Source organism: Vipera berus, assembly GCF_964194415.1.
Source record: "Vipera berus genome assembly, chromosome: Z".
In the NCBI taxonomy this organism is placed as follows: Eukaryota; Metazoa; Chordata; class Lepidosauria; order Squamata; family Viperidae; genus Vipera; species Vipera berus.
This window is the reverse complement of record NC_138205.1, coordinates 90,759,688-90,785,595: the sequence shown is the minus strand read 5'-3', so window position 1 is coordinate 90,785,595 and position 25,908 is coordinate 90,759,688. Positions and strand designations below refer to the sequence as shown.

At 43.3% G+C, this 25,908-nt stretch overlaps 1 protein-coding gene across 5 annotated transcripts in view; it reads right to left on the bottom strand.

Annotated features, from left to right (window-relative positions):
- The window catches only part of CPVL (carboxypeptidase vitellogenic like), a 55,691-nt gene that overhangs the window by 12,643 nt on the left and 17,140 nt on the right, over positions 1-25,908 (bottom strand). For 4 of the 5 annotated variants that reach the window (XM_081345197.1, XM_081345195.1, XM_081345196.1 and 1 more), the window contains exons 3-10: positions 25,281-25,399; positions 21,261-21,375; positions 19,346-19,404; positions 18,569-18,648; positions 17,686-17,752; positions 6,384-6,506; positions 5,966-6,097; positions 4,573-4,671 (exon numbers count right to left, since the gene is read on the bottom strand). In XM_081345197.1, coding sequence (XP_081201323.1) covers positions 4,573-4,671; positions 5,966-6,097; positions 6,384-6,506; positions 17,686-17,752; positions 18,569-18,648; positions 19,346-19,404; positions 21,261-21,375; positions 25,281-25,399 — 794 coding nt within the window. The remainder of the gene's footprint in view (positions 1-4,572; positions 4,672-5,965; positions 6,098-6,383; positions 6,507-17,685; positions 17,753-18,568; positions 18,649-19,345; positions 19,405-21,260; positions 21,376-25,280; positions 25,400-25,908) is intronic. The other variant, XM_081345198.1, reaches the window with a different exon arrangement.

Here is a 25,908-nt window from a genome sequence, read left to right as displayed (position 1 = left end):
CCACCAGTTTGTAAAAAGATATGGTATTGAGTAATAAAAATGCAAGTTGTTTTTAATTGATTAATATAAATACACTAAATCAATTCTGATGCTGAAATAATACTTCACTAGTTGCTCTTTTATAAGAGAGGAAAAAAGTCTGCTGGACCAGATCCAAAAGCCCAACTCATTTGCATGCTGGCAATAGGATTTTATACCATTTGCCCTCATTATCTTGTACAAAGGTTTACAATATGAAAAAAATCTATGTAGGCAACCTAGCCAATAGTTTTAGACCAAAAGTCTGGAAGAAAATAAATTCTTTCTTCCTTAAGAAGAATGCACTTCTGCAGATCAAAACAGAATGAATTACAGGGAGTGCAGAATTATTAGGCAAGTTGTATTTTTGAGGATTAATTTTATTATTGAACAACAACCATGTTCTCAATGAACCCAAAAAACTCATTAATATCAAAGCTGAATATTTTTGGAAGTAGTTTTTAGTTTGTTTTTAGTTATAGCTATTTTAGGGGGATATCTGTGTGTGCAGGTGACTATTACTGTGCATAATTATTAGGCAACTTAACAAAAAACAAATATATACCCATTTCAATTATTTATTTTTACCAGTGAAACCAATATAACATCTCAACATTCACAAATATACATTTCTGACATTCAAAAACATAACAAAAACAAATCAGTGACCAATATAGCCACCTTTCTTTGCAAGGACACTCAAAAGCCTGCCATCCATGGATTCTGTCAGTGTTTTGATCTGTTCACCATCAACATTGCGTGCAGCAGCAACCACAGCCTCCCAGACACTGTTCAGAGAGGTGTACTGTTTTCCCTCCTTGTAAATCTCACATTTGATGATGGACCACAGGTTCTCAATGGGGTTCAGATCAGGTGAACAAGGAGGCCATGTCATTAGATTTCCTTCTTTTATACCCTTTCTTGCCAGCCACGCTGTGGAGTACTTGGACGCATGTGATGGAGCATTGTCCTGCATGAAAATCATGTTTTTCTTGAAGGATGCAGACTTCTTCCTGTACCACTGCTTGAAGAAGGTGTCTTCCAGAAACTGGCAGTAGGACTGGGAGTTGAGCTTGACTCCATCCTCAACCCGAAAAGGCCCCACAAGCTCATCTTTGATGATACCAGCCCAAACCAGTACTCCACCTCCATCTTGCTGGCGTCTGAGTCGGACTGGAGCTCTCTGCCCTTTACCAATCCAGCCACGGGCCCATCCATCTGGCCCATCAAGACTCACTCTCATTTCATCAGTCCATAAAACCTTAGAAAAATCAGTCTTGAGATATTTCTTGGCCCAGTCTTGATGTTTCAGCTTGTGTGTCTTGTTCAGTGGTGGTCGTCTTTCAGCCTTTCTTACCTTGGCCATGTCTCTGAGTATTGCACACCTTGTGCTTTTGGGCACTCCAGTGATGTTGCAGCTCTGAAATATGGCCAAACTGGTGGCAAGTGGCATCTTGGCAGCTGCACGCTTGACTTTTCTCAGTTCATGGGCAGTTATTTTGCGCCTTGGTTTCTCCACACGCTTCTTGCGACCCTGTTGACTATTTTGAATGAAACGCTTGATTGTTCGATGATCACGCTTCAGAAGCTTTGCAATTTTAAGAGTGCTGCATCCCTCTGCAAGATATCTCACTATTTTTGACTTTTCTGAGCCTGTCAAGTCCTTCTTTTGACCCATTTTGCCAAAGGAAAGGAAGTTGCCTAATAATTATGCACACCTGATACAGGGTGTTGATGTCATTAGACCACACCCCTTCTCATTACAGAGATGCACATCACCTAATATGCTTAATTGGTAGTAGGCTTTCGAGCCTATACAGCTTGGAGTAAGACAACATGCATAAAGAGGATGATGTGGTCAAAATACTCATTTGCCTAATAATTCTGCACTCCCTGTAGGATGCTGATGAAGAGAAAGATACCTATGTTACTGTAGCTATAACATTGTCTTCACTGACTTCTTGACCTAGTAAAACACATATCTGGCTGTGAGGTCTTATTTATTTATTTATTTAATACTATTTCTATACCGCCCTTCTCCCGAAGGACTCAGGGCGGTGAACAGGGCAAGAATAAAAATACAGATTACAAAAGTTAAAACAAGATTAAATAAATGCCCACATACTAAAATACATCTTTAAAACCCAATAAAATAACCATAACAAACCCCCCCCAATCCCTTCATCCGGCCAGGCCAGCTTGTTCAAAAAAGTATGTTTTTAGCTCGCGGCGAAAGGAGCGAAGGTCGGGCGCCGTCCGGAGCTCAACCGGTAGCTGATTCCATAGCTCCGGGGCGCCCACAGAGAAGGATCTCCCCCTGGGGGCCACCAGTCGACATTCTCTGACCGGTGGCACCCTGAGGAGGCCCTCTCTGTGGGAACGTACAGGGCGGAGGGAAGTCGATGCCGGCAGCAGGTGTTCCCTCAGGTACTCCGGACCCCTGCCATGTAGGGCTTTGAATACCATTACTAGTACCTTGAATCTCACCCGGAAGGCAACCGGTAACCAATGCAGCTCGCGGAGCAGAGGTGTAACGTGGGAGTATCGGGAGACTCCCAACACAACTCTCGCGGCTGCATTCTGTACCAGTTGGAGCTTCCGGGTGGTCCTCAAGGGCAGCCCCATGTAGAGAGCGTTGCAGTAGTCTAGTCGAGAGGTCACGAGCGCATGAGTGACCGTGCATAGATCATCCCGGCTTAGATAGGGCCGCAACTGGCGCACCAGGCGAACCTGGGCAAAAGCCCCCCTAGTCACAGCTCCTATGTGGTCTTCCAGGGTGAGCCGTGAATCTAGGAGGACTCCCAAGTTGCGAGCCCTATCTACGGGGGGTAATAGTTCGCCCCCCATAGCGAGAGGTGGAATGTCCGAATAAACCCGGGATGAAGGTATGCAAAGCCACTCGGTCTTGTCGGGGTTGAGTTGAAGTCTGTTCCTCCCCATCCAGACCCGCACCGCCTCCAGGCAACGGGACATCACGTTGAGGGCATCACTGGGGTGGTTTGGGGTCGAAAGAAAAAGCTGGGTATCATCAGCATACTGATGATACCCAACTCCAAAACCACGAATGATCTCACCCAGCGGTTTCATAACCACCAAGCTCTTCACAATTCAACCCTGAGTTACAAATATTCTATTGGTACTACAATTCTGGCCTTAAGAAAAAGAAGGGATCTTTCCTGCAAGCCTTCAAAGACAAAGTAAATCTGTCTTATTCATCTGATCTAATTTTTGCAGAATGTCATTATATCACTATCATTCTTTTGGGTCTATAGACCAATTGTGTATATATAAAGTGCATTCAGAAAGTATTCAGACCCCCTTCACTTTTGTCAATTTTGATATGCGGCAGACCGATTCTATAGTTGTTGAAATTCATTTTTTTATCATTAATCTACATACAGAACCCATAATGACAAAGAGAAAACAGAACCATGCTTCACTATTGGGATGATACTGGGCAGGTGATAAGTGGTGCCTGGTTTCCTCCAGACACTTCAATTTAGAATTGAGGCCAAACCATTCAATCTTGGTTTAATCAGACCAGAGAAATTTGTTCCTCAGTCCTTCAGGGGCTTTTTTTTTTTTTTTTTGCAAAATCCAAGTAAACTTTCATGTATTTTGCACTGAGGAGAGGCTTCTGTATAGCCACTCTGCCATAAAACCCAGATCGGTGGAGGGCTGCAGAGGTTGTCCCTCTGCAACTCTGTCCCATGTCCACACAGGATCTCTGGAGCTCAGTCAGAGTGACCATCAGATTCTTGGTCACCTCTTTTACTAAAGCTCTTCTCCCTCGATTGCTCAGTTTGACCAGGTAACCAGATCTTGGAAGAGTCCTGTTTGTGCCAAACCTCTTCCATTTGAGAGTTATGGAGGCCACTGTGCTCTTAGGAACCTTCAGTGTAGCAGAAATTTTACTGTAGCCTTCCCCAGATCTGTGCCTTGTAATAATCCTGTCTCTGAGCTCTGCAGGCAGTTCCTTTGACCTCATGGCTTTTGCTCTGCTACCATATGCATTGTCAGATGAGGCCTCCTGTAGAGAGGTTTGTGCCTTTCCAAATCATTTCCAATTAATTTATCACAGGTGGACTCAAGTCAAGGTCTAGAACAGGGGTAGGCAACCTCGGCTCTTTTATGACTCATGGACTTCAACTCCCAGAAATCCTGAGCCAGCTGGCTCAGGAATTCTGGGAGTTGAAGTCCATGAGTCATAAAAGAGCCGAGGTTGCCTACCCCTGTTCTAGAAACATATCAGCAACACTCAAGAGAAACAGGAGGCACCTGAGCTAAATTTCAAGTGTTGCAAAGGGTCTGAATACTTATACCAATGTGATATTTGAATTTTTATTTTTAATAAATTTAAAGACATTTCTAAAATTCTCTTTTCACTTTGTCACTATGGAGTACTGAGTGTAAATTAATGAGAAAAAAATGAATTTCAGTAATTATAGAATCAGGCTGCAGCATAACAAAATTAACAGAAGTGAAGGGGGTCTGAATAAATTCTGAATGCACTGTACATTTTCAATATGTCTGCATTTTCTCATGAGTACTAACCTGGCACTGCAAGAAATTGAAATAGTTGCTACATCCTGAAACAGTCTCAATATAAGGAGGACTTCCAGTTTTATCACCATTCAACAGAATGTCAAATACCTGAGGAAGAAAATCATGTAAGTTTAACATGTTCATTTTCATTCTTGAGTACGTCAATTGTTTACTTTTCTACAGTTCCCACAGCTAGTAAAAAAAAAGTTGGTAAAATATATTTGCACTAAGAAATACTAAAAGGAAAAGCCCTCCTTGCATCAAGATCCATCTGAATACCACATCTCAAATCATAAAAGAAAAATGTCCCAATCAAATGTCGCCAAAATAAGTTGAGAGGAAATGTCATTTTGTTCCTTGGAAAAAGTACGGGCTGCATGAGCTGGGCCACTTAGTCTGACCCAGCAAACATTTTTCCTGTCCTTATTTAAGGTACTGCAGTTAACATTCCAGAGATTAAACTAGCTTGGCATGATATCAACTAAAATTATTGTAACAGAAATTTTTAAGTTTTTTTTTTGTTCTCTTCTATTTAAAAATGATTTTGTAAAATGTGGAAGATTCATTAGATCAGGGGTGTCAAACTCAATTTCATTGAGGGCCGCATCAGCATTGCGGTTGCCCTCAAGGGGCCAGGTGGGTGTGGCCAGGGTGGGCGTGGCCTACTGGGTGGGTGTGGCTAGAGTGCGTATGGCCTACTGGGTGGGCGTGGCCAGCTCTACATCGTTCGCCTCAAGGGTGCCTATGGGGGCCTGGGCAGGAGTGGGACAGATCTGAGGGTCTCTGGCAGAAGGAGGGTCTCTGGGCCAGGGCCAAGGCAGTGGGGGCCGTTCCCTCACTGTTTCCAGGATGGCTTCACGGGCCGCATGAAACCACTTCGCGGGCCACATCTGGCCCCCGGGCCTTGTGTTTGACATGTCTGCATTAGATTGCTGGACACTAAAAAGTGTCTCGTATCAGTTAATGGTGTATGGTAACCACTTCATTTTTTTTTAAATTGACTGAAAAAAAATAGAATACTTATTTGTGGATATAAAAGGTATGATAAATATGTCCAAGCATCCTCACAACTTCCAAGATTACTTTTCTTTCAGTTTCTATAGGTAAGTAAAAGCTTTAGGACATTCGGGAATTAACATTAAGAAATTAAAGCAATTCACAAAAGAGATGCCTATGTAAATGCCCACTCAAGTGCTCAAGTTTGAAGGGAGTCCAATGTAAACTTTAGGAGAACATTGGAGAATGACTTCTCTCCCTTTTAGGCTGATATTTTATTTTATTTTTTTGCTGCTGCTGCTGCTGCAATCAAGTTTGTGACCTCCATTTGATTTCCTTCTGACCCCTTACTGTGATCAGATGCTTTTAATTGCGGAAGGTCATCATGTGGGCCTCTATGACTTACTTCAAAGGCTTCTTTCCATTTCTTCTGCTGGATATATTGTTGTCCCAGATCAGACTGATTCTGGACATATATCCTCTGCTTCTCATCTACCAAGCCAATTTGATATAAGAAATCTGCATAGCCTCCCAGCATCTGATCAGGAAAATGAACTATATTAACCACAAATGTTTTCATTTTAAAAAGTCATTAAAAAGATGGAAAAGAACATAACAAAATCAATACACTAGAACAAGCTAATGCTATACACTGACACTGTAATAAAATTTCAATGGCTTTTAAGCAGCCATCTTGCTAGGGTTGCATCTAATTTGCAATCATATATTTAAGGTTAAAAGCATTTGCACTGGCTGGATATCAATCAGGATAATGTTCTTTTGGGGCCTGCAATTTCAGAATATAAAAAATATAGAAATCATACCACTTCAGGGTCACAAAGACCGTCCCCAATGGCAACACCTTTGAAGTTGATCTTTATCTTTGCTGTAGGATTATTGCTATGAATATAATATCCAATGGCTGGCACATATTTTCCTGCATAAGACTAAAGATAATACATTGGTTGACATTAATATAGAGGGGGTACTTATACATTTTCCAACTTTGATTAGAGTTTCTTATATTGTGTCTAAAGGCTGATACCCTTAGTTAACCCCAATCAAGAGCTTCAGATGTGTGCTAATTTCAATATCCAGACAATATCTGAGCAGCATCAAATTAGGGAAGACTGTTACATTTGCTTACCACAGTGTCTTAAGGGTTCACATGTTTTTTTGGAAATAAAAACAGAAAATGATAATGTTCTGAGTTAAGTAATCAGTTTATGTCTTCTTAGTTAATTGGCATCAACAGAAAATTATATATTTGCTTAAATAAAAAACAGAAACAGAAATTCTATTTATTTAATTTGATTTGATTCACACCAAGCCATTATTTGCTCAAAGGAGCATAGAGAATGCTTCCTCCTCCTATTCTCCCTATTTGGAAGAAAGCAAATGATTTGAGCCAGATTATCAGAGCAGTTTGATACATAAAGGAGGATTAGAATTCATAGTTTCCCAGTTTCTAGCCCAGCATCTTAATAATTAACCCGACTAGACTTCCGGTGGCTGCGCGGCGCCGGAGACAGCCTTCCCGGGCTGCCCGCGGCTCAGCTGAGTGATTTTCGCCCGAAAAAGCGCCGATCAGCTGTTCGGGCGAATTTGAAGCCCCCTCCTCGGGAGAAGAGGAGGGGGTGAGGCCCCAGGTAGGGGTTGAGTTCTCCGGGGCCGCCTGAGCTTGTAGCTTGGGCGGCTGAAGGATTGAACTCCCCCGTAGCCTGGGTGGCTCCCAGCTGGTCAGCGTCTCTGCTCCGGACTTCATGGAGCAGAGCCAGGCGTCTGCGACCACCCCTGCCTGAAGGAAGGACTATGGAATAAAAGGAGCAGGCAGAGCGGTACAAGAGGAAAAGGTGAAGAGGATTATTATATTCTACTCTCTAGCTTGATGGACTTTTTAAACTTAAAGTGAAAGTGCGTCACAAGTGAAAAAGATGGCGGCTAAACCTCCCTCAAAAACTCTTCGGAGTGCTGGAACTTCTCCGGTACAACAATCATCATTGCAGGCGTTGCACCTTCCTGATGTATTGACATCGAAGGATTTACAAGATGCTCTTGAAAAACATGCCCAGGTAATTTTGGAATCAATGGGTGATAAATTTGCACAGATGGAGGCGAAATTGGAGAAATTGGAGGAGAGAATGGAAGAGAGGATGGAACAGAAGTTCAAGGTGATGAAGGTAGACATTTTGTCCTCAGTGTATAAAGTGGCTGAATGTGTGGAAGAATTGGAGGAAAAAGTGGAAGATTTGACTCAAAAGAATGCCATATTAGAAGCAAAAGTACTGGAGAATGAAGATTTAAGAGACAAAATGGACAGAGAATTGAGTCTTGCTCAATATTACCAGATGCAGTTTGCTGTTAGAATTAGAGGTTTAAAAGAGAATATTAAGGAAGATCTAAAGCAGCTGATTTCTGAGGCTCTGGAAGTGGTATTGAATCAGCCAGCATCTGAAATAAAGGGAGGCATGGATAAAGTGTTTCGTGTGAATTCATGGATTGCAAGACAGAGAAAGCTGCCTAGAGATGTGGTGGTTTATTTTACTAAGAGGGAAATTAGAGATGAAGTTATACAAGTTGCCTATGATTCTAAAGTGGTGATTGCTGATCAAGAAGTTTTGGTTTTAAAAGAAATTCCTCCAAAGATTTTAAGGAGAAGGAAGGATTTCATATTCCTCGTGCAAGAGCTCAAGCAACGAGATATAAGGTTCAGATGGGAGATTCCAGTTGGGTTGATGGTGATGTATGAAGGTAAAAGGTACCGTCTGATTACTGTGATGCAGGCGCGAGATTTTTATAATAACGTTTTAAAAGCAACCTCATTATCACTTTTGGAAGCTGCAAAGGGATCTGGAGAAGGAGAACATCAAGAGACTGAGGATGGACAGATAGAGGAGAATGGTGCTGGAGGAGATCAAGCTGCAATTTCTTTGGATGATCCTGGAGAGCGGAGGGTGACGCGTGCTGCTTTAAAACGATCAAAAAGAAAATAATAAAAGAGCAAGACCAGCAGAAGTCTATGGAACTTCCACAACGAACATCTAGGAAGTTATCGCAATGGACACGTGGGAAAAGATTTGGGTTAGGAACATAAAGAGAGAACTTTTATAAAATGCTTTATAGATGGCATTTAGATCCTAAAAAGTTTGCAAGTATGTATCTGGACTATCAGCCAAAATGTTGGAGATGTGGAGATCAAGGCTTTTTGGATAAAAATTTGGTGGAATATGTAGAAGATTTTTAAGCAAAGGATAAAGTTTTCTTCGCAAATTTTTTGTTTTTGTTTTTTTTTTCTTTGTTGGGGATAATTGCGGACGTTACGGTTGTGGACGCTAATTATGTGAAATTTAATTACGGCAGCAAGATGTCAAGCCCTTCGGGCTCGACATCACAGAGGGGATCGGGGGAGCACAAACGGCAGTTCCCGCCCTGCCCAGCCGCGCCCGAATTCACCAGCTGTCCGGCGGGCGAACGCTGAACCGGTAGCCGCGCCAGCAGCTGAGAGGCGGCTAGAACTCAATAGAAACAGCCGAGAGAAGCCCGCGCCGGCAAGACCAGCTGGGAGGCGGCCGGAATACACTGAGCAAAGCCGCGAGGAGGCTGCGCCGACAAAATCAGCTGAGGGGCGGCCGGCATTGACTACGGGTAGCCGCAGGGAGCCCGTGCCGGCGCAAACAGCTGAGAGGTTTTCACAGCGGTCAGCTGTGTGGCGGCTGAGATCGAACGTCGTTAGCCGCGCGGGGATTACGGAGCTTCAGCTGCCTCCACCGGCGATGGCGCAGGGTGTTCCACGGTTACGCTCAGACGGCGGGGCTTGCCAAGGGGCTGCAGGAACAGCACGGGACGCTGGGATGGTGGAGGGGGGCACACCGGGGATTTTCGGTTATGGGGGAGGGGGGTGCTGGGATTGTACCGTCCTTCGAGTTGTGTGGTCTACAGCAGCAGGGGAAGAGGCAGGGCGTGGGGCGACGGGATAGGGGCGGGGTATTTACGCAGCTCAGGCGGATGATGGCCTGCGCGGGGAGTGGGAGGGGGTAATGGGTGGAGCTGTTGGCCAATTATCGGCAAAGTATAAAAGGCGCGTTGGGGGTGAGTAACTCCCAACGCTGACTTTGTTAATGCTTGGAGTTCCTGACATTAAAGGTGCTCTCTGCAGTCATCCGTACTTCGTCGTGGTTTTTCCTGAGTGCTTGTTTTTCCCGGCGGAGACGAGGGTTTGACAGTAAGTCAGCGTTCAAACAGCACAGCGCTCTTATTGCTGGGCTCTGGTTTTTGCCTGCCACCATGGCTGAGGGGACCCAGGGTGGTGTGCCCGTGGCAGGAGGGGAGGAACCAGCTGGGGTTGCTGTGCCCCTTGAGGTGGGGGAATTGGCAGAGGCCCCACCAGTGGTTCGGCCTAAGGTCCGGGACCTTGGACCATCACCAAAGGGAGCTGAGGCTTCAGAACCGACTGTTCAGGAGAAGCCTGGAGAATGGTGGCTCAGTCCTGTTTTGAGCCAGCCAGTGGCTGGACAAAACCAACCATCTAGAGGGAAGGGGTCCCTCTGGGAGTGGAGAGAGCGTCGTGCCACCGATGAGGGCGGAGAGGAGTGGAGCTACACCACGGCTCCTGGAAGTTATACCATGGACGTCCTGAGGGACCATTTTGGAGAACCCCGGCCGTGGACCCCTACTGATGCCGACCTGGAGACTGGTAGATGGACACGACCCAGGACCGACCCGGAGTGTAGGAGTCAAACCCGGTTCCGTTTGGCAAGTCCCCGTTTCCGGGCCCCGCAGGCCCCTGGTACCCCGCAGGTCCCAGGCCTTCCATCGGCGGGACCGGCGGCTGCTCCCGACTTGGGCCTCGCAGGACCTGGTGGAACAAGGCCGGGGGGTGCTGTGCCAGCCGGGGGGCTGGGGTGGCAACAACCAGGGGTTGCACAGAGGCCGGGAGGCCCGGCGGGTCCTTGGGGAGGGCCTGCGGTTTGGGGCCCACCACCGCTGCCTGTGACCTTTGACGGCAACCCCGATCGTTTGGCCCTGTTCCTCGGACAAGCCATCCACCATCTGGACCAGTACGGTCCTTTGTATACTTCCCAGTGGGGAATGGTGATGGCTGTCACAACGGCTTTACAAGGGGAGGTAGCGGCCTGGGTGGCGAACCTTTACGGTGACCGTGCCCGTGAACTGGGGGATGTGGGCCTTCTCCTTGAAGCGCTGCGTACACGATTCGAGGATGTGACGCGCACGCACCGAGCGGAGGCTGAGATCGTTGGCTTGCGGCAGAACGGGCGTCCAGTTACAGCCTATGTGCAGGACTTTCGTGAAGTGGCCGGCAGGCTCAGTTCCTGGCCAGAGAGAATGCTGGTTCACCATTTCCGGGCCGGACTGGACGATTCTCTCCTACGAGCTTGTATCGTCCGGGGGATCCCTCCTAGGCTCCAAGAGTGGCTGCGGGTCGCGGTCGAGCTGGATGTGGCCTTACGGGTTTGTCAACGGCGTGTGCGGCCTGTAGGAGACTCCCGTCAGGTCCTGCCAAGATCGCAGGGCCAAGTGCAGAAGCCGCTACCATCGACGCTGGGCCCTGCCATCCAGCCACCACGGTCCGTTCTGCGTTGCTTCAGGTGCGATCAGCCAGGGCACCGCGTGGCCGCCTGCCCTATACCTGCATCCCGGGTGGTTGCGGCAGCAACTCCAGCAAGGAGCACAACCCCCGGGCGCTTTGCAGAGCGTTCCCGGGCTTCTTGGCAAGCTGTGGAGTCAACACCAGGGGGAAGCGGCCAGACGGAGGGGGACAGCGCCACCGATGTAAACGTGGAGTATTACGAGCATGGTGATAGGCCAGAGGAGGACCCCATGGTAAGTGCTCCGGTTAGCCCATTTTCAGTTCCGGTTACGTTAACCAACCCTGCCACGGGGAAGGTGATGGGGTTTAGGGCTTTAATTGATTCGGGTAGCACGAGGTGTCTCATTAGCCGGAAGGTGGTGGCCACACTGGGTGTTGGGGTGGTACGGCTGGGGAGTCCAATACGTTTCCAGCAGGTGGATGGGTCTCTTTTGGGGGGGCGCCTATCACCCATGTCACAGAACTTGTGCGGCTGGATATGGGGGAGCACTGGGAGCGGTTGCGGTTCATCGTGGTGCCCTCCATGACGGAGGAGGTGATCTTGGGGCTAACGTGGCTGGACAGGTGGGGGCCGACCATTTGGTGGGAGGGGGGTTGTCGTCACCTGCGCCTAGGGATTGGGCCACAGCCCCCTGATCATGAGCGGCCAAGCACATCTGGCCCGCCGGGGAAGCCGGAGGAGAGTTGCAGGGCTGGGGCAGAGGTACACGTGCCACCAGAATATACCGAATTCCTCGAGGTGTTTAGTGAGCAGGAATGCGATCTCCTGCCACCCCATCGACCGACGGACTGCGCGATTGAGTTAGAGCCGGGGGTCAAGCTTCCTAAGCCTCGGATGTATGCCATGGCCCCACGGGAGATGACAGAACTCCGAAATTATATTGATAAGAATCTTGCACGGGGGTTCATACAACCAGCTCGCTCGCGGATGGCAGCACCAGTTCTTTTTAGGGAAAAGAAAGATGGGGGCCTGCGTCTTTGTGTAGACTACCGGGGGGTCAATGCAGTGTGTGTTGAACATTTGTATCCACTGCCTTTGATGAAAGACATGTTGGCCCACCTGGCTAAGGGGAGGGTGTTTACCTGCTTGGACTTACGCGAGGCCTATTACCGGGTGCGCATCAAGAAAGGAGATGAATGGAAGACGGCGTTTAACTGCCCATTAGGCAGCTATCAATTTCGTGTAATGCCATTTGGACTCCAGGGGGCCCCCGCCGTGTTCATGCAACTAATAAATCAGGTTTTGCATGAACATTTATATAGGGGGGTGCTCGTGTATCTTGACGACATCCTTATATATACGGAGACAATGGACCAGCACATTGCCCTTGTACGCCAGGTTTTGCGAAAACTCCTTGACGCACGGTTGTACGTGAAATTATCAAAATGTGAATTTCACGCGTCTCGACTGGACTACTTGGGCTATCGGGTCTCAGCAGCCGGGATTGCAATGGATCCCAAGAAAGTGGAGGCTATATTGCAGTGGCAAGCCCCGGGGACCAGACGACAGCTACAGAGCTTCCTGGGGTTTGCCAATTTTTACCGCCAATTCATACCATCGTTTGCTGCAGTAGCTCTTCCATTAACAGACTTGCTCAAAACTAAGAAGCTAGCGGTGAAACCACGGCCAGGGTTGCGTGTAACGTGGACCATAGAGTGTCAACGGGCCTTCGAGACCTTGAAAGCTTTATTCACCCAAGAGCCCATACTGTTGCATCCCAATCCAGCAGCACCATACGTTGTGCAAGCAGATGCTAGCGACGTGGCAGTCGGAGCTGTTCTATTACAACACAACAATAAAGGCGCATTGCAACCTTGTGCTTATGCGTCCAAAAAACTGTCGACCACCGAACGCGCCTGGGCTATCTGGGAAAAGGAGGCCTACGCCGTTCGGTGGGCGTTGGAGACTTGGCGGCATCTCCTAGAGGGGGCAGAGAAGCCCTTCGAAGTGTGGACGGACCACAGGAATTTAGAAGCCCTACAGTCCCCACGTAAGTTGGCCCCTAAGCATGTGCGGTGGGCCCTGTATTTCAGGCGGTTCAGGTTTACCCTGAAATACATTCCGGGGGGGAAGAATTTCCTGGCGGATGCCCTCTCGCGGCTTCCGCAGTATGACAGCCAGCGGGAGGAGGTGGTGCAGGCTCTTATCCCTCCTCTCGCCCCAGAGATGGTACGGGCTGTACAGAACAAGGTTGTGGAGGACCTTGTACAGCAGCTGAAAAAAGCTCTGGTGGGAGATGACTGGCTACAGCAACACCCGCGACTCCTAACCCGACGGGATGACCTGGCCTGCTATGGGAGTAAGGTGTACATACCGCAAACCTTGCGAGAGACTGTGCTTTATAGGTGCCATGACGCCAAGCAGGCCGGACACCTTGGATTCCTGAAAACCCTGCACCTTGCTAGACGTCAGTTCTGGTGGCCAGGAATGAGGCGGCAGGTCAAAGATTATGTCCAGCGTTGCCACACGTGTGCTATGGCCAAACCCCAGCCCGGGAAGCCAGCGGGGCTTTTACAGAGGGTGGCAGACCCTAGCCGGCCATGGCAGGACATCGGGATGGATTTCATCGTGGACCTACCAGAGAGCCGGGGGTTCACTGTTATCTGGACCGTGGTTGACCTGTTTTCTAAACAGGCCCATTTTATCCCGTTGAGGGGTTTGCCCTCGGCCCGGCGTTTGGCCTGGCTTTTCATAGCCCATGTGTACCGCTTACACGGGGCGCCTAGACGCATTATATCGGACCGGGGAGTGCAGTTTACCGCCAGGTTTTGGCGTGAATTCCTCCAGTTCATCGGGTCATCTCAGGGACTAAGCTCGGGGTACCATCCCTGCACGAACGGTGCTGCTGAACGGGCCAACGCAGCAGTGGAGCAATACCTGCGCAGCTATGTCCCGTATCAACAGGCAGATTGGGCTGATCTACTGGCGTTTGCAGAAATCGCGCACAACAACGCTGTGCACAGTAGCACTGGTCTCCCACCGTACACGGTGGTGTCTGGCTACGATTTCCCTCCCGTACCCGAGTGCGACCAAGGTTCGACCTCCCCCTGTCAACCCCAGGAGTGGATGCTGCAAATCAGAAAGGCCTGGGCAGCAACCAAGGAGGCCTTGACCAAACAAGCCAGTATCGTAAAGGCCCAAGCAGACAAGAAGCGTCAACCGTTCTACACCCCAGGGGTTGGGGATTGGGTGTACTTATCTACAAAATACTTGAGGTTGCAAATACCTAGTAAGAAGCTGGGCCCTAAGTACATAGGCCCTTTCCAGGTCACCCACGTCATCAATCCGGTCACGGTGCGCCTCCGGTTGCCTAAGTTCCTGGGCAAGGTGCATCCCGTGTTCCACGGCAGCTTGCTAAAACCAGCTCCCGTTCCTGTCCGGGGGAAGTCAGTGGGCCCGGGGCCCGTGGGTGATAATCGATATGAGATACAGGAGATTCTAGATTCTAGAATACGGAGAGGGCGACTGCAATACCTGGTGCATTGGAAGGGATACCCGGTTACTGAAGCATCCTGGGTGGCGGAACAGAATGTCCAGGCCCCTAGGTTAGTTAAGGGGAGCACAAACGGCAGTTCCCGCCCTGCCCAGCCGCGCCCGAACTCACCAGCTGTCCGGCGGGCGAACGCTGAACCGGTAGCCGCGCCAGCAGCTGAGAGGCGGCTAGAACTCAATAGAAACAGCCGAGAGAAGCCCGCGCCGGCAAGACCAGCTGGGAGGCGGCCGGAATACACTGAGCAAAGCCGCGAGGAGGCTGCGCCGACAAAATCAGCTGAGGGGCGGCCGGCATTGACTACGGGTAGCCGCAGGGAGCCCGTGCCGGCGCAAACAGCTGAGAGGTTTTCACAGCGGTCAGCTGTGTGGCGGCTGAGATCGAACGTCGTTAGCCGCGCGGGGATTACGGAGCTTCAGCTGCCTCCACCGGCGATGGCGCAGGGTGTTCCACGGTTACGCTCAGATGGCAGGGCTTGCCAAGGGGCTGCAGGAACAGCACGGGACGCTGGGATGGTGGAGGGGGGCACACCGGGGATTTTCGGTTATGGGGGAGGGGGGTGCTGGGATTGTACCATCCTTCGAGTTGTGTGGTCTACAGCAGCAGGGGAAGAGGCAGGGCGTGGGGCGACGGGATAGGGGCGGGGTATTTACGCAGCTCAGGCGGATGATGGCCTGCGCGGGGAGTGGGAGGGGGTAATGGGTGGAGCTGTTGGCCAATTATCGGCAAAGTATAAAAGGCGCGTTGGGGGTGAGTAACTCCCAACGCTGACTTTGTTAATGCTTGGAGTTCCTGACATTAAAGGTGCTCTCTGCAGTCATCCGTACTTCGTCGTGGTTTTTCCTGAGTGCTTGTTTTTCCCGGCGGAGACGAGGGTTTGACACAAGACTTTTGATAGCTCAGTAATGGAAGAAAGAGGAACTGCCGATTATAGGAGAGTGACTTCAAAGATTTTTGACCTGGCAGAGATGGTGTAGATTTTGGCCTAAGATTTTTCGCAAGAATGTTATATTATGGAATGGAGAAAATGGATTTATAGGGTTAAGAAGTTTCATGTAGCATTTGAATAAGTCTTCTTTCTTTTCTTCTTCTTTTTTCCTATTTTTGTTTTTCTATATATATTTAATATATATATATATATTATCCTATATAAGCTAGAGAGTGATGGATTTTAGAGTTTATGGATGTTAGTATATGGTTGTTTATGATTGTTTTTTTTTATATACCTTGTACTTAGCTCTGGGAAGTCGGGGGGGGGAGGGGGGGAGGGGGGAGAGGTAGGGGGGGAGGGAGAAGGGAGGGGGAGGGGGGATTTTTAAAGGAAAAATTGTATGTTAAAACTTTTTAATAAAAAAAAAAATTAACCCGACTAGTATTTTGTTTCACAAACACTATTCTGTTTATAACAAGTCTGCAAAATGGGTGAGAAAACATGTATATAACTGAACTATTTAGTAGTCATTTGAAACAACTTTTTAATTTTTTAGAAATGAAAACAACAGGATTTTTGGTCACTAAAGGCAAAAGGCATAAAGGAAATTCATGTTATTTACATGTCCATCCTCTGTAAGTGTTGCTGTTGGCAAAATTTAATTTAAAAAAAAACCCTTCCAAGACAAAATCTGTATAGTCAGAGAAACAAATACCCAGTGAAAACAGTATCTCTTGACTATAAAACATCACTTGTGTTAGCAATCACTAGCAACATTAAACTGCTGAAAAAAATGTATTGTTAGACCTATTATATCCAATATATATTGGGTACAATATGTTGCTCCAAATGTTATCTCAGATGTGGGAAAGTTTTCTTAAAAAGATAAATATTAGTAGAGCTATCTACAATACCAAAAAAAATTATATTTCTCTGGTGAATAGATAATCAAATGCAAAAACTACTGGAGAAAGCTGGTAAAACAACATAGTTGCAAAACTGAATTTAAATTCTTTATGTTGAGACCAATGCTACAAGTTAAATTCAGAGGTCAAAATTAACCTCGCTGAAAGATCTGGGGGAAAAAAGAAAGAAAATAACTTTGTTTTCAGCCCTTGGTTTGTAAAACAAGAAACAGGACAACTTACAATTCACTTGCTTGATGTTTTTTATGGAGTTACCTGTATTATTTTACAAAGTTTAAATGTGACTTCGTGTGTTCACATGCATATAATCTCCACAACTTGCATTGTTAACAATAAGAGTAACTGGAAAAATTACTGCCTTTCTTCTATTTGTTCTGAGCGTGGTGGTGCAGTGGTTAGAATGTAATATTGCAGGCTAATTCTGCTGACTGCCAACTGCCAGAAATTCGGCAGTTCGAATCTCATCAACTCAAGGTTCACTCAGCTTTCCATCCTTCCAAGATCAGTAAAATGAGGACCCAGATTGTTGGCAGCAAATATGCTGACTCTGTAAATCGCTTAAAGAGGGCTGTAAAGCATTGTGAAGCGGTATATAAGTCTAGGTGCTATTTACCTTTCTTGCAACAGAATTGATTATCCACCCAAAAAATATTCTTAGGTTTCAATGAAACTTCCAATATTAAAGCAACTTAGATCAGAGCTGATAAATCAGTGCCATTCAATAAAAGAGTTTAATTATTTTGCTATGCAAGTACAATTGATTATATACCCTTTATCAATTCTGCTTGCCTGATTACATAATAATATAACATTTTCAATTAGAACCAAAGACTTTGAAAATTTTGCTAAGTGATCAAATTACCTGTCTAGAACTCTTGCTGGTAACTGCCTATCAACAATTCTATTCATTAATAGAAGTTTTATTTCTTCTTTAATATTTATACAGACATTTAACATACAATAGAACAGGGGTGTTAAACTCGCAATGTCACATGATATGTCACGACATATCGTGACTTTTTTTCCATTGCTGGCAATGGGGTGGACACGGTTTCAGCATGACACATCTGGCCCGTGGGCCAGCAGTTTAACACCCCTGCAATAGAATATGGTTTGTAAGTAAAATAGAAATTTACACTCTCAAATTGACAAATGTTTAAGCAAACTTACTTCTCCTGTTGCATAGAAGTCATTTTTCTGATACTGAGGAAAAAGCTGGAAAAACTGAACAATCGCACTGAAATGCAGATATAGTATCAGTTAATATACACACTGAGAAACTGTAGTAGAAACTCAGAGCTCACTTTAATGTGAAATCTCATTTATTTAATCAATGGCTGCACTTTTAAAGACACAGTCTGACATCTATCTTTACAGCACTGAAAAAAGTGACTTGGGATTATTCCAGGCATTCATGATCACTGCAATCTCCCCATGGTCATGTCAAAATTTTGGCATTTGGCATCCATCACATATTTACAATGGTTACAGCATCCTCAGGCATGTAATCATCATCTGTGACCTTCCCAGCCAACTTTAGACAGTAAAGTCAATGGAGGAAGCCAGATTTGCTTAATAACTACATGGTTCACTTAACATCTGCACTGGTTCACTTTATAGCTATGATGAAAAGTTGGACATGACTCACTTAACAACCACCCATGTTAGTAATCAATATTCTGGTCCTGATTTTTGTCATAAGTGAGGACTACCTATAAATATTAGAGTTATGCAACTCATTTAAAGAGATCCTTCACAATGTGTTAGCATAAGCAAAGCACCATTTCCTGAAGTATTAAAGCCAGCCCTAATCCTATGGAAGTGTTGAATGACTGCTTTGAAAGCTGTCCTTGGTTATCTGTGTATTTAACAGTGAGATAATCCATGCATAGATGCTCCATCAGATGCACACATGCATACATGGACAAGCAGGGATACACGGATGCCTGGAAGCTGCTTTAATACTATGCTTTGCACAGCTCTAGTAAATTTTCTAAATCTCTACAGAAGGACTTACTTTTATGAAAAAAGAAAACATTCAGCTTTAACTTACCTATACAAATCTCTTCCTACATCATCTTCATTCTTTGCATATCCTTTCGGATCATCTGTAAAACTGAAGCCAGTTCCAACCTGATAGTTAAGGAGAACCAGGACATTGAGGAACAAAGAATTTTAGTTTGTTGCTGATGTTTTTCACATCAAATAAAATTTAATTAACTATATAGTTTCATCTACAGCTATATCGAATTTTAATCTGGTTTTGCACTTAGTCTATATTCATGTCTATTTAGACGTCAATTTCATCAATTTCATTAATTTCATCAATGGGCAAATTTCTAAGCTAGTAAATTGGACATTTATATATTTTTACTATATTGTAAACTGCTCAGTTGCCTTGAAGTGTGAGATAGACAGCAAATAAATTTAAGGATAAGAGTAGGAGTGGGAGGAAGGAGGAAGAAGGAGGAGGAGGAGGTAGTGGAGGAGGTAATTTCAGGTTAGAAAATCTGGATTCCCATTTTTCTTGTTTTTCAGGCATAACTTATGTCTTTTTTCTTATGTGGTAGTAATAAACTTTAGTTGTTGATTGGAGTGTTGATGGCTGGCTATTAAGTTGTTGGCTGTTGTTTCCTTGTGCTGCCAAGTCTTCAGCTCCTAAGTACCTGATAAGCTGTTGGTAAATCAGCACTACTGTTGCTGATAGAAACACTGGCCTAAGGGTACTATAATTTGGGGATGCTTACCACTACCATGAGGCTATTCCTACTATAAAGAACTGATGTTCAAGTTTATATTTTAAATAGAACATTATTCGTTCTTAACTTACTGGATTGTCAATATACAGCATGGAGAACTTAGAGGTCCAAGGAAACTTTCGTTCAGTCACTGTTAAAGCAAGCAAACCAAAATAAGGTTTCAACTATCATTAATGTACCAAACTGTGGAAATCTGAGGTGAATTCGACATAGTAAAGGTAAAGGTTCCCCCGCACATGCGTGCTAGTCGTTTCCAACTCTAGGGGCCGGTGCTCATCTCCGTTTCAAAGCCGAAGACACAGCGCTTGTCCAAGGACGTCTCCGTGGTCATGTGGTCGGCATGACTAGACGCCAAAGGTGCACGGAACGCTGTTACCTTCCCACCGTAGTGGTCCCTATTTTTCTACTTGCATTTTTACATGCTTTCAAATTGCTAGGTTGGCAGAAGCTGGGACGAGTAACAGGCACTCACTCTGTTACGCGGCACTCGGGATTTGACCCGCCAAACTGCCAACCTTCTGATTGACAAGCTCAGCGTCCTAACCCACTGAGCCACCGCGTCCCTTGAATTCGGCATACCAAAATACATTTTGGATATGTCACCCCCACTCACAAAATAAAACTTCAATGTGTGAATAATAATAATTCTGAGTGTTATAGGATCTGGGCTCTGGATCCCGGTCCAATGCTTTTATCAATGATGCTAATATAAAATAACATATGATCAATTGTTTGATATGTTAGCCTAAATTAACATTTCTAATCTAATCTATAGTATTGTTGCAGTTAAGGATATATGGAAAATGCACTGCAGGTAGTCCTCAAATAACTGGCCTGGGGACCAATGTGAATATGGCATTCTGGAGGTGGATGATGGATTAGAAAACACCCCACCTCCTCCCTATGTGCACATTGCTCCCTTCTTCCCCATCTTAGCTAATTTGACTTTATCTTAATTTTAAAGATCTCTATTATGGTTTCAACGTTTTACATGCCATTTTTACTGAATGATATGGGCAGCATATAAGTTTAATAAATAAATGAATTAAAGTTATGACCATAATTGAGCCTGCAATTTTGGTTACAAGTCAGGACGGTTGTAAAATGGGTTACCGTGTGGTGGGGCCTGATTATACAACCATTTTTTGGAGCAGTCATTAAGCAACACAGTGGTTATATAAACCAAACAAATTGTTCGCTTTGGGGTATGATTTGCTGGAAACTGGAAGGAAACACAGGCTTCTGACAAAAAAACATGTCATCAATCATGGTCACATGGCTGCAGAATTCTGCAAATGGCCATAAATCTGGGCTGTTTGCCAAGCATCCAAAATGTGGTCATGTGACTATATGGTGAGGTTTGGATGTTGGAACTGTGAAACAAACTAAAGACTGTCACATTGGATCAGTTTTCACTACTAATTCTATTTTAGTCCATGATAGTAGATTAACTAACTTTCAAGTTATTTTTATTTCAGAATAATGTAACATGTTAAGAATAACATTTAATTTCAATTAGTCTGTATGTATACAATATCTTCAACTATGTATTAATACCATAGTCCATGCATCTAGGATTTTAAATATAATTTTGCTGTATTTTATAACATTTTACTTCATGGGGCTCTTTATTTCTTGCCACTAAAAAACAGAGACCTAGTAACATCTAGCAAATAAATAGGAAGCATGACACTGTCATTTGTGCTTATAAATTTAAAAGATATTATTTTCACACTGACAGACTCCGAGTTTTGTAAAGTGAGTTTTAGCCATATTTCATCTCAAACATAAGTACTAACTTTGCATTAGCAAGTATCCACTTCCTTACTTACACTTGTTCAGAATAGGAAATCTATATTTTGCTATTAAATACATTTCACTCAAAAATAGAATTACAATTAAAATTTGGCAAAAAATGAATATTCAAAAGTAAAAAAATGTGCTTATATTCCCATATACTACACTAGAAACAAAACAAATACTTGCAAGAAAGATTCTTCTGAACAACATATGGTCCATGTTCAACGAAGAGGCCAAACATAGATGTTCCTCCAGGTCCCCCTTGGAGCCAAAGTAGGACAGGAGTCTTTTCTGGCTGAACCTGAAACCATAAGAACAAAAAAAACCTGGAACTATTCTTGAAATACTGTATTTATTTTAACAGATTGTAAAAAACTGTCTCAGTTTTATTTTGCTTTATCTGGTTTTCCATATGGTTGTTATCAAACTGAATATGAGGGTTTTGGGCTACCATTCTGAAATAAATATCGACCTTGCTGTCAAGCAAAATCAAGCTTTTAATAATGAGTAGATCACTTGTTAAGAAGATAATCAAGTGCACTAATCAAGTAGGTAGGGGAACTCAGGTACTACACAGGTTATGTAGAAAATAAACACAGGGTCAGTCATAAAGGACTCAAAGTTTATAAACTAATGCACAGAGTACGAGTAATAAACAGAGCAAATTAGAAATTCAGGTAAATGTGGGCAGATATAACACTATTGCCATTCCAGAAAAGCATAAATGGAACATACAGCTAGAGGGATTTAAATTATTTATCTATCTAACAAAATTAAATTCAGTGGTGAAAAAAGTAAAGTTCTACATATAGGCAAGAAAAACCAAATGCACAGGTACAGTATAGGGGGTACCTTGCTCAATAGTAGTAACCGTGAGAGGGATCTTGGAGTCCTAGTGGACAATCACTTAAATATGAGCCAGCAGTGTGCTGCAGCTGCCAAAAAAGCCAACACAGTGCTAGGCTGCATTAACAGAGGGATAGAATCAAGATCATGTAAGTGTTAATACCACTTTATAATGCCTTGGTAAGGCCACATTTGGTATACTGCATCCAGTTTTGGTTACTACAATGTAAAAATGATGTTGTGACTCTAGAAAGAGTACAGAGTAGAGCAACAAAGATAATTAGGGGACTGGAGGCTAAAACATATAAGAAACGGTTGCTGGAATTGGTTATGTCTAGTTTAATGAAGAGAAGGACTAGGTGTGACATGATAGTAGCACCTGAAGTCAGGATAAAAAACAACGGATGGAAACTGATGAAAACAACCTAGGACTGAGGAGAAATTTCCAGACAGTTAGAACAATTAATCAGTGGAACAACCTGCCGCCTAAAGTTGTGAATGCTCAAACACTAGTTTTTAAGTTTTTAAGAAGAGACTGGACAACTATTTGTCTGAAATGGGTTTCCTGCCTGAGCAGGGGGTTAAATTAGAAGATCTCCAAGGACCTTTCCAACATCATCATCATCACCATCACCATGTTTAGTGTGATGAATATCAATCTATTTTTATTATGGTCATAAACAGCATTCAAATAAAATCCATTAAAACAATATAATAGTAAAAAATAAAAATAAAAGACAAAATAATATATTACAATTGGTGTTGGATTATCAGTAAGCAATCAGAATCTGTTTAATTTAAGATACAACATAACATAACAACACATTCAAAGAAACTACTTTATACTGATCTGATAACAGTAGTTGTATGTAAAACATCAGTATTTCCTGGATATTTTATTAGGTGAGATGTTATAAATTGAGTCCATGAGTCCTTATAGAAAATGCAGTATAGGAGGATACGTATAAGCTGCAGTTTCAATGGCCCCTTGTCCACAGGGGTAGAGTCTCAGCAAGTATGCTTTTTTTTATCAGCTGCCGAGTGCTGTGGAAATTGCATTGCAGCATGCTAAAGTTAATGTCCTTCAGATTTTTGGGACAGTTATTTGATATAAACATCTCACTACTTTAAAAGGAGAAGTCTGACTGCTCACTAAAACATTTCTAGGAAGAGTAATGTCCTGAATATTTTCCCAATAATAGATACAATAATGTCTGAACCAGGAACTCCTATTATCTATTAAGTGATACAGATCTCCAAATGAAGCTATGTTGCCTGGCATATTCTTTTAAACTAAGGTTCTTATAATTCTACATTAGCTAAGTAATATCACTTACCTTTCAAAAATCCTCTAAAAAAAGCAACTGTTACCAAAAAAAGGACTTTGCAAAAGTTCTATTTCCTTGAATGAGTATAAAGAAAAATCCTTGTTATCTTCTTAAAAAGTGATCTAGTCACTAATTATGACAAACAAACCAACTTCTTATCAAATGTTTGTGTATGCTTATGCCCAGAGGCAGAAATACCTCAATACAATGCTCTGTCTGTGTTAATTGTTCTTTCATATAATTCTCAATGGAAACAGTTGGTCTGTATTTATCTACTTTTAAGTAGGCTGTAAATCCTGCTTTGTTTAGGCTAGTCTTTGATGGGTTTTGAGGTAGTATCCTACTCTCTAAATGTTTCAACATGAATTGCCCTGTTCTTAATTTGATTGTTTTGATAAGGGAATGTTTTTACAGCTGCACAAAGCCAGGAGGAACCTTTTGGGCAGAAGGGAGATTTATAAATATTTAAACAAATCAAACACCTGCACAGTCTTTAACTGTTTATATTCAGAGAAAACAAAGTTGCAGATTTTATAGTGAGAGAAAAGAAACAGAAAACTATAAATTGATGTTCTTAAATAACATGATCAGGTGGAACAGAACTTGATTATCTGCACCAAATTGTAGACTAGCAAAATCTGCTCACAGGTAAATTAGCATAATAGAATGCAGTGTAATTCCAAAACAATGTGTCCTCCAGAATTTCTATGCACTGCAGTCTGAAGATAAAAATAATAAAACCCTAAGCAATTTCAGGGATACTAATTTCATTATTCTTTTTTCACGGGCATGTGAGTAAGCCCTGTGGAAAAGCATTCAGATTCTCCTCTAAATAAAACATTATTATTGCCAATCCTTTTTTTCCCCTTTCTCATATCCATTATATCAAATGGGCTATAAATGGAATAAACTCAGGAATATTGCCACCATCATCATACCACCTGAGATTACAACTGCATTGTTAACAGAACAATGCATGTTTTAACTTTAACTTGTACTGGTATTCTTGTTCAAAATTATATTTTTACATATCCTGAGGAGCCTTAAAATTTGCAGCATGCTAATATGCCTTTAAGAAATGTAAATCAAAGGACTTACTAGCGTAAGCTCACAGTAATTCATGCCCTTTTGAAAATAGTCCTCAATAGCTGGGTTCACACATGGTATCAAAGTATATGATGGCTTATTTGATTATGTCTTAGCAATCTATGTGAACCTCAGCTACCATGGTTTTTTAAACATAGCTTATAAATTAGCACAATAATCAGATATTTGCAGTATTTATTATTTGTATCTTTGAATATATACATATCTCTCACTACCATTTTTTGTTTCAAACATCCATAATTAAACAACAGATTGTCATTAAGCAGGCATATACATAGAATGAAGGCTACTGCTAAGCTTGTAAGCCGCCCTGAGTCTTCGGAGAAGGGCGGGATATAAATGTAATAAAAATAAAAAAAATAAATAAATAAATAAAATTTAATCATAAACAATTTCAAGATATTTTATAATCGCATCTTTCCAATATACACGGGGGTGGGGAGGGGAGCTCAATAACATCACCCTTTCAGTTAAAAAATTATAAAAGTATATCTGAGGCTGTCTTTTAAATTATCCCAATGTTACATTCAAGTTTTATTTTGTCTGCATCATGAGTGCATGTATGTATCAAAATAATTGAATGTGCTTTATTTTCCCAGTCTTTTAACATATTAACATATTATATAATATAGGATGTTATTGACTGTAGTAGCCCAGGACTTACTTTCTGATATAAATCTATTCATAGCAACATAGAGCTACAGTAATACAGAGATAATCATTTATCCAAAAAATGATAACAAGAGAATCATTGATCTAAAAATGATAAATGATGATATAGTATTCCTTTTTAGCACTTCTATGGGCTTAAGGTTCCTTTAAATATCAGAGGTACCTCACGTTATATACAGCAATTGCCTTTTTAATGAATACTTTTCTAATCCTATCTTCTAGTTTCAAAAGTTGAAAAATATACTGTACTCACCTGAGCAGGAAAGAACCAGAAGAAAAGGTTGCTATTGTGAGTTTTGTTGACTGTCAGATAGCCTGAATAACTCTTCACATAGGGTCCTGGGAGATGTTCCACTAGGCTTAATTGCCTTCCTTTGAAAGAATGATAAATCACTGTCATTGTCTAAATGAAAGATTGGACAAGAATGCAAGAATCTGGATATATACAATATATCTGACTTGTATTTACAAAGTTTAACATTTTTACCCATCCAATCATTCTAATGCACGGTTGTTTGGCTTGTCTAGATCACACTGAGTGAAGAAGAATCGTCTTGGGCCATGTATAAAACATATAATGTAGTTAATGTATATAAATAACAAGCTTCCTTTATCTTTTTACATTTTTTTATTATCTTGTGGAGCCACATTACCAGCTGTCCAGGGCCACATAAGGCTTGCAGGATGTGGGTTGGACATGACTACTTAATGTTTTCACAACTATCCAGAAAAAAATAATTTAAAATAAATAAATAAATATTTTATTTTTTATTATTACTTAATGTTTGTACCACTTTTTTAAATTAAGGAGCAACAGTGAAAAACTGGGATAAACATATTGAGGTAGTCTGCTTCATTTAAGTATTACGATCTGAGTTGTT